The sequence below is a fragment of the Myotis davidii genome, unplaced genomic scaffold (assembly GCF_000327345.1).
Source record: "Myotis davidii unplaced genomic scaffold, ASM32734v1 scaffold1597, whole genome shotgun sequence".
NCBI classification, from domain to species: domain Eukaryota; kingdom Metazoa; phylum Chordata; class Mammalia; order Chiroptera; family Vespertilionidae; genus Myotis; species Myotis davidii.
In genome coordinates, this window is record NW_006289394.1 from 336,832 (window position 1) to 346,607 (window position 9,776).

General features: G+C 41.7%; 1 protein-coding gene across 1 annotated transcript in view; it reads right to left on the reverse strand.

Moving 5' to 3' along the window:
- ERMP1 (endoplasmic reticulum metallopeptidase 1) overlaps positions 1-9,776 on the reverse strand; it is a 34,061-nt gene that overhangs the window by 22,841 nt on the left and 1,444 nt on the right. The window contains exons 2-4 of the mRNA XM_015562513.1: positions 7,992-8,324; positions 2,957-3,084; positions 2,003-2,112 (exon numbers count right to left, since the gene is read on the reverse strand). Coding sequence (XP_015417999.1) covers positions 2,003-2,112; positions 2,957-3,084; positions 7,992-8,324 — 571 coding nt within the window. The remainder of the gene's footprint in view (positions 1-2,002; positions 2,113-2,956; positions 3,085-7,991; positions 8,325-9,776) is intronic.

The following is a 9,776-nucleotide window of genomic DNA, read 5'->3' on the forward strand; positions in this document are numbered from 1 at the left end:
TCCTTCCAGAAGAACCAGTGGGCAGGGGGCGGGGGCAGCGAGCCTGTGCCACTAGGCCAGCCATGTTCTGGTGCGCCCCCTTCCACAGAGGTGGTGGGAGAGATGGCAGCATGGGTCCTGTCCCGGTCCTGGTGCCACCCCTTCTGCAAAGGTGGTGGGAGAGGGGGCAGCATGGTCCCCATGCCTCCGCAGAGGTGGGACGGGACATGACTGCCACGCTTCAACCTCCCTCGGCCACTCCCCCAGCCAGCCCGGTCCCTGATCTCGCCCCCCGCTCCCGCACCCACACCAGTGGGCAGGGTGCAGGGCCAGCTCTAAGGAGCAATAGCTTCAATTTTTAAAAAAAATGTATGATTGTGTGTATGTAGCTAAACTCACAGGGTATATATAATTGTAAATTGCTCTTTCACTAAACATCATGTTCAGTGCTTTTCCTGTGTTGCTAGATATTACAATGGTCATTTCAATAACTGTAAAACACTGAATATACCACAAAATTCCTTATTACTATTTATAATTTTGTCATTATTAATAATTCTGCACTCATATCTTCATGCATATACAACTTTTTTTCCAAGGTGGCAGTTTTCTCTTTAGGATCGTGAGAGAAAATGTATTTTTGTTCCCAGTTACTCACGCCTCCCTCCCATGTAACTTGTAATGCCTCCCTATGGAAGCAGCACATATATTTCTTCACCATATTAACTGCAGGCTCAGCCACATGAATTGCTGTAGCAAATTAATCTTGAATGGGAGAGACATGAAATTTAACCGAGAGACATCACATGGTCCATCCCTTTGGCCACGAGATCAATTCATCCCCGACTGGGGCGTCTCCTTCAGCCTGGATCTCAGAATGAATAAGCCACATGGGACATCGTAACCATGAAACGTAACTTCACTTATCCAGGAACCAAAATGTAACGTGAGGAAGAAATAAGTCTTTGCTATTTATTGTAACCCACTCAGATTCAGGGTTGTTTGTTAGGATAAAATTTAGCAAAAAGCTGACTAATGTTGACAGATAAAGTAATTGTATGCCAGCTCTAGATTTGCTTGTTATTTGTGCTCGCTCTCCCCCATCAGAGAAACTTGTTTTACCACCACTCATTGACCTTCTCTTTTATTTTCTTTCTTATGTGTTTCTTTGCTCCATGGCATGAGTCAGTTTTTTATTTTTTTATTTGTATTTTTTATTTGGGGATTCTGGGGGGTTTTTGCTCTTATTTTCTTTTTTCTGTTTTTAGCCTTCATTTTTCCATGGTGTTTTGAGGATTAAGTGGCATATATATATATATATATATATATATCCTATAGTGGTCACCAATAAGATCTGTTCTTAAGGAGCAGTGAGCCCAGCTTCTGGGCTCACTGCTGACGAGAGCAGGGACGAGCCTCTCCCGCCTCCACAGCAGGCGGGCGGTAAGGAGCAAGGGTACTGGACTGAGCGAGCCCCGGAATGCGAGAGGGATGTCTGAGTGCCAGTTTAGGCCCGATCCCCAGGGGAATCGGGCCTAAGCCCACAGGCGGACATCCCCCAAGGTGTCCTGGACTGCGAGAGAGTGCAGGCCAGGCTGAGGGGGACTCCCCTAATCCAGTGCATGCATTTCATGCACCGGGCCTCTAAAATATATATATGAAGTACTTTGAACATTTGGCATATAATAAGCACTATATAAATATTAGGTGCTATTAATATTATTTGGTTAAGAATTTTAACAAATAGACAAGCTAAAACAATCTTATGCTTTAAAAAGAATGTTCACTTCATTAGAGAAATAACCTATTTTCACACACTTTCCATTTTTATAAAAACAAGAATTACATTAAAGTATACAATGCAACTGCATTCAAATATAAAATACAGGGTGGGGCAAATGTACATTTAAAGTTGTTCATATGGAAAATAATACAATAATTAATAAGTAATAATACAAGAACAGTCTGTGTTTCATGTACTCACAACTGTAAACCTACTTTGTCCCACCCTGTATAGTCTCACATACCTGTTTGGAATACAAGTTCTTTCCCTCCTACACCTGCTGCCTCCAGGTTAATAAATGCACGAATTGAGTTGGCCCAGGAGTGCTGAGTAATGAAACCATGACTGGCCTGAATGAGAAAGAAAGAAAACAAATATACGTTTAACAATTTGAGATTATCAAAGTCTCTATTTTGGTTATTTTAAAGACGAACGTCTATGCTGACAAGGGAAGAACAGGAAAATAATCATTTTTTTCAAAGGCAATATATCTAAAGACACACATCTGTTTCTCTCTCAATGCACAATGGCTGTGTGCAGTTTGCTAAGTGGAAAGTCACCACCACAGAAAACATCCTGGTTTCCGTGAGTGGCGCCAAACAACAGCCTCAGTAAGTGTGAGGCTACGCAAAGGAAAGAACAAAAAACAAACAAATGTGAGAAGGGACGATCCCCATGGCTGGGTACTCATGCTGCGTGCCTGCCTCAAAACACCTCCGAAACTCCAGTCAAAGAAAACCTGAGGTGATGATTATGCCATCACACTGACCTGAACCAAACTCTGACAAGATGCCTGTTCTAAGTTGAGTTTTCAAATGCTGAACATCCTATATAATAAAAGCATAGTATGCAAACTGTCCCCTTGACCGGGAGTTGTCCGGGAGTTCGACCAGGGGCTGGCTGGGGGAAGGGAGGGAGGCCCTGGCTGGCGGCAGCAGGCGACCAGGGGAAGGGAGGGAATACTCAGCTGGTGGCCAGCAGCCAGCAGCCACTAGGGACCCTTCCAGTGCATGAATTTCGTGCAATGGGCCTCTCGTGTGTGTGTGTGTGTGTGTATATGTAAGTGACTAGAATTTTTATAGTACTTCCAGGTACAATATTTCTTCTGTATATGATTTTATGATAAATGCGTAAGTTTGTTATTATTACTATCATTATTATCCAAGCCTAGTACTTACAACAGTAAAATCTCACCTGCAAAACATTTTCCTCGGCACCATTAAAGAGAAATATGACAGCATGATGCAAGGCTTCTGAAGACGATGACAAGACATGGAGGACTTCCAGCATCACTGAACAGCTAACAGCATCATCACTGGCACCTTTAAATAAAAAAAGCAGACTTGCTCCTCAGATTTTAAAATCTTTACGGTATGAAGCAGTAGGGCAAGGAATGGGGTTTTCTCATCAGGGAGCATCACACAGCTACAAGACCAGAAGCACAGCTCTGCCTGTCACCATCAGGTGACAAGCATACCCACCAGCAGTAAACGCCACGGGAACAGGGATCTTTGTCTGGTTTGCTGGCTGACTTAATCTCAATGACTAGACCTATACCTAGGCCAGAATATTAATGTCTGTTGAATAACCAACCAGATTGGACCTAAATTAATACTAAAATCTGGCATTCTCTGCTCTAGCCATTGTGGCTCAGTTGGTTATAGCATCATCCTATACAAAGAAAGGTCAAAGGTTCGATTCCCCATCAGGGCACAACCCAGGTTTCTGTTCCATCCTGGTCGGGGCGCCTGCAGGAAGCAACCAATCAATGCTCACTTGCACACAGATGTTCCTCTCTTTCTCCATCTCCCTTCCTCTCTCTCTAAAATCAATAAAAGCATGTCCTCGGGTGAAGATTAAAATAAAATAAAATCTGATATTCTCATCAACCCCAAGTACTTTATTCCCTTCTTTATCCTTATTCCACATCCTCTATAATATTCTCACTTCTAGTGCTCACAGCTTCCTAGATCATCTCCCCACGCCACCCACTCCTTTCCTGTCTGTTTTCCTGCCAAAATCATAAAATCTTCAGATCACTCGCATTTACAGAAGGGTCAGTTGGAATGGTGTAGCATTTTTTAAGATTTCCTCAAGGAGATGTGATTTAAAAAAAAGTACAAAGAAGACACCAAATCTAATAAGACAGGAAAGGAGACTATTGGATTGATTAGTATCCTAGTCCCAACACTGATAAAGCAGAGGACTTCATCAAATTACTTCACTACTTGATTCAGAAGCTTTACATATTAATTAAAGGTGACTATAAAGATGGCTTTAGTGCCTTAATTTTTTTAAAGCCCTATAAGAGGTAAAGTAACTGATTAGACACTTGATGATATTAAGGAATTATTATTTTTTAATGAGGTAATTCATAGTATTATGAGCATGTCAAAAAAGAATCCTTATCTTTCAATGATTTAGACTGAAATACAGAGAAACCGATACAGCCGAGATCTGCTTCAAAATAATTAAGAGTGGCAGGGGTGGAGGTAAAGAAACAAGATCAGACTGTCAAAGCTGGGTGACATTAAACAGGTTCATTAAACAATTCTGTTTTTATACATATTTGAAATTTTCCATAATAAAAAGTTTAAAGCAAAATCGAAGTAAACATGCATGGTAATAAGCCAGACAATAGCATCTTCAGGTTCACCCACTGGGAGACAGAGCACTACAGAGTTTAACATGGGTTTTGCTCTGTTTTTCAATTCTTACCAAAGGGAAATGCTTGGAGGGAGAAAGGGAGGGAAACATAGCTGTGTGAGACAAACAGCGATCCGTTGCCTTCCATACGTTGCCTTCCATACGTGTGCACAGGACGACGCTCAACCAACTGAGCTACCCTGGCTGGGCAATTTAGTATGGGTGTTAAAGTAAGAAAGACTTGGAAATAAATTCTAGCTCTGTCCTTTACCCTACAACTTCCTGGTCTAGAGAGCAGGCTAATGATCTCTACCTCACAGCTGTGTTGTGAGGATTACAAAATGCTGTGGCCTGCATTCAGTGTTGGGCTCTCCTTCTCTTTGCAAACGTAAGGCAGGCTCTGCAGCTAGCTAACACGCTTGTTGTGGGGTCGTTAAATTCCAGACTCCACTCCTACTTAAGAAGAAACTACTTATTACCTACTATTACTTGTCTTGGCAGTGAATACTGAATTGCATTTTAAATCCAAGTGAAACTAAGTCATAACTACCTAACTGCTATCAAACCAGAAGTCTATGTAGCAGTCAGTAAAAAGTGCCACCTTCCAGGACCCAAATGAAAGTAATGGTTTTTACACTCTGAGACTGTGAGTTACTTTAAAATAAAAATCAAGCCATAAAAATGTTCTTTATTCAAAGAGAAAGGGAAACTGAAAGAGGCCTATCTATACAGGGTTGATTTAAAAGTTAAACTGTCCATTTATCTTCCTTCATTTTAATAGTTCTGTTGTCTGAGAACAGAACCAGAGAGGGTCAAATATCTTTAAGAAAGTGAAGGCAAGTTACAGAGCAATATCTGTAACGGCTGAGTGGATAACCAACATCTCTTTCTATTTAGAATTAACCCAGAAATTGAAGCCACTCCTGAAATAACTCAATGTCTCTTCTACCAACAACCTGGAGCCACGCGGCAAACCCAAGAAGACATTTAAGTCCTTTCTGTGGGGAACATTACTTCTAATCGGTAATGATTCCGAAGGTCCAGATATGTTGCTGAGAACAACTTAAAAGAATGCCCATGTTGCAAACAGTTCACCCACTGAAAGGATGTAGGTGATCATCTATTTTATGAGTGTGTTTTTTAAAACTATTTTTAACAATCTATTATTGACAGAAATGTCCTTGGGACCGTTGGTATAGATGATCTTATAAAATTTTAATTTAAAATGAGTTCCAATGACTCACAAAAAATGCCATCCTTTCATTATTGGACTCCATATATATAATTTATAACATTTGGCACTATGTTTCTGATACTTGTATGCACATCTTTTTTTATATAATGCTCTTAAAATAACCTTGATGTTAATTTGTCCCTTCCTAGAATTTAAGCTTAATAGTGGGGACAAGGTGACACTTATTACTGCTTTGAAACAGGCATAAAAGACCACTGGTTTCTATGGCACACACAAAGATATTTCTGACTTTATAAAAACAAATGGGTATATACTGACTTTTTTAACATTTGAAAAAATACTTGATAGAAACAAGACAATTCCATAATAAACTTGTCATTGGGACATTGTGCCAATATGGAAGTGAGGGATGATGTCCATTTCTTCTCGTGCTACAAATGCATGTGAATCTCTCCTACCCTAAGCAATTCACCTTGGTCCTGCTGACCTCTCTATTGACAACCAATAATTCACCTTTTTTCACCATATCATTCTGTACTCGATGTGCTCAACTGTTTTGTTGAAAACTCAAAAAAAATTTTTTTCAAATCTAGTTGCTTTTATCATGTAAACTTCTTGGAAATATATGATTTTTTAAAAAGTATGTTACAGCCTGGCCAGTATGGCTCAGTGATTGAGCATGACCCATGAACCAAGAGGTCACCAGTTCGATTTCTGGTCAGAGCACATGCCCAGGTTGCTGGCTTAATCCCCAATTGGGCGGGGGAGGGGGGGGGTAAGGAGGGCAGGAGGCAGCCATCGATATTCATTGATGTTTCTATCTATCCCTCTTCCTTCCAGTCTCTCTCTCTCAAAAAAAAATCAATAAAAACATTAAATTAAAAAAGCATGCTACATTCTAAATGCAATTGGCAGGCTTCCTGATTAAAGATGTCCTCGGATGAATCAAGCAAATAAATGTTATTTTATATTTTGTGTAGTTCTAGATTATCCTATTGGGCCTGCTGTAGGTTCAAGCAACTCAGAAATGTTAATATTAAATAACAATTAATAGTGGGGGAAATGCTAATAGAAAAGCACTATTATCTCCACTTCACAGATCAGAAACTGAGGAGAGAAGAGGTTAAGTAGATTGCCAAAGGGAGCATTATCTCTCCTTCCTTTCAAATGTAGATGAAAGGACTGGCCAGGAAACCCAGCAACTGGTCCTACCTCTGTCTTTGATCAGTGTTGATCAGTTGTTTATTCCTGTGTCAAATGAAGGGCGGAGGGAGGGAGAGTTTGTACCAGATGCCATCTCAGGTCTTGTCTACCTCTTACCTGCTATGATTCCATTGTAAAACGCTACAATTTTCTATTCCTCCCTGCTTACAATCTCTTTCACAATCACTAAAAACATTTTTCTCATGAATCTTACATTTTCAAATGAAAGTTCAATTTAGGGGATTCTCATTCATTCGAAATATTGTGTCAGGCACTGTGGTAAAATCAAGTATCCTATTTTGACAAAGTATTTCCAGAGGAAGATTTATGGATTAATGAGGTATTCTAACAGAATGGCATCCCCATGGGCTGTCACTTTACAGGTTGACAGAAACTGCTAGGAAAGCTGTCCTCCAAACCCTGTGTCTGTGAAGGCAAGAACTGCCCCTTTATCCCATGTCCCCAAAGCTTAGTACAATGCCTAGGTGAGTAAACACTTGAAGAGGCAGAACCTAACTCCAGGACTCAGGGACACATACTGGTAACACTGATAAAGCTGCTTTAGTCTACCATCAACATGCCATGTCCTATCCTTGGGCTGCTGGCACTAATCTCTACATATAAAAGCCTAAGCGACCATTCAACCAGTAGCTATGATGCGCACTGACCACCAGGGGGCAGACACTCAACACAACAGGCATGGAAACATGGAACAGACTTATGATTCTCAGAGTGAAGGGGGGAAGGGGAAAGGTGGGAAGAGATTAACCAAAGATCTTATATGCATACTAGAGGCCAGCCTGGCCTGCAGGGATGGGGCCGAAACCGGCACAGTACATGGATTCATGCATCCGTGGGTCCCTCCGCCTGGCCTGTGGGAATCCACGAACCTGGCCTCTGACATCCCCCGAGGGATCCTGGACTGCAAGAGGGCACAGGCCAGGCTGAGGGACCCCACCAGTGCACAAATCCATGCACTCGGCCTCTAGTGTTTAATAATAAAGCACTTGAGAGAATAGTGAGGGGTTAGAACTTAAACTAAACGGCACTATTCTAATTATCCCACCTGCCAAAACTAAAAAGGTTTGTCCAAGAAAATGATATTCCAGAGCTGCCAAGCAGCTTGGCATTCATAAGCTTTCTGGGCTGGGATGACTTCAAGTAGACTGAAAAACAGGTCCATACCTGGTGAGTTTGCCACAGAGTCAAAATGACAATTAGCCAGAACAGCATGCTGGGCTCCATCTCTGGGTTCCAGCTTTACCACAACGTTGGTGATGTTGTCGTAATAGCTTGTAAAACCTCCCAAAAAGTCAATGCTAAAGGAGCCTGTGGGCCGTTGTACATCGACTGAAATCTTGTGAAGGCTGCTGCTTTGAACTTCAATCAGTTTAATCTGTTCCAAAAGGTAATGCACAGTCAGAATTTCATTTTCTGGACTTCCTGTAGTCCTGGGGCCAATGGATGTTATGTGTTCAAGATGATCCCTGGAAGTCACCAAAAGAATGATGATTAACACTTAGCACAGAACAACTCCTCTACAATTCCCCTCACCCCGCAAAACACATTCTTTCACTTCTCACATAAAAAAGGGGTACCTTTCTGGGGGAAACACCTGAACTATATGATGTCTAATCACTCTGCTGTATACCCAAAACTAATACAAAAGAATATTGAATGTCGACAACTGGAAAAAATAAATTGAATATTAAAATAAAACATAATTTTTATTAAAAAGGTTGCCTTTTATTATTTTAGGAACGTTCCATCGTTTCATCTCCCACGAATGCATCCCTTCAGAGTTTTCTCTACCCACCCACTCCCAAATCCTCTCAATCCTCATACAAAGGCTAGAGATTCTATTCAAAATGTGTAAATGCTGAAGACGATATAGCACAGAGTGCAACTTCATTGTGCCACACTCTGGAGGGCTACTGATTCTGGGCTGGGGAAACCAGTGAGCAAAGACAATTAAGTCAAGAGGTTAAATAAACAAACAAACAAAACTTTTTTTATTGTAAGGAATGGACTCAGCCCTCCGATTGTGCACACAAGGCCTAATACCTTCAATTCAGGCCAAAACTAACTCTACTCCTAAAACACACAAACAAAAAAATGTTTTGTCTTTTCACTGCATTCCAAGTGGGGAGAAAGGAGGAGGGGGAGGAGGGTGTTCCGGAAAGTCCTTAATAAGCTTCCAGCACATTGTATTCAAAAAAAAAAAAAAAGTTTTTAAAATCACAGTGGTTGTTGAAAACTCAGCTAGCTGAAGATTCTGAGCTGACACTTATGCTACAATACATGTGACTTAAGCACCTTTCTAGCACACTTAATGGTTTCTTTTATTTTTTAAAATATATTTTATTGATTTTTTACAGAGAGGAAGGGAGAGGGATAGAGAGTTAGAAACATCAGTGAGAGGGAAACATCGATCAGCTGCCTTCTGCACATCTCCCATTGGGGATGTGCCCCCAACCAAGGTACATGCCCTTGACCGGAATCGAACCTGGGACCCTTTAGTCCGAAGGCCAATGCTCTATCCACTGAGACAAACCGGTCAGGGCCTTAATGGTGTCTTTTAATTTAAAAAAAAAAAAAAGTTAAACTTTACACACCAGGGACCCAAGGATAACCGCCGGGAATCTGAGAACTTCTGAAATTGTCAAAGTTTGAAGTGCAGTCTTCCAGGCTGCGCCTCCATGGCTTTCAGACGTGAGGACTGTGACCCTCAAAAAGTTGGGCCACTGACTGCATGGTCCCCTTCCGACACCTGCCCAGGAACCGAATTTACAAAACCGGCTAGGCACACACATTTCACGCTCCTGCATCTCGTTTGGAAAGCAGAGGGGTTCGTAAGAAGTGAAAGCTGCTCCAGAAGATGAGGGACGGCTAACCAGCAAACCGGCTGCAGGTGGGGCACACAGGGAGCGGCGTGCCGGCGCGGCCCCTCGGCCACCCCACCTGCACCAC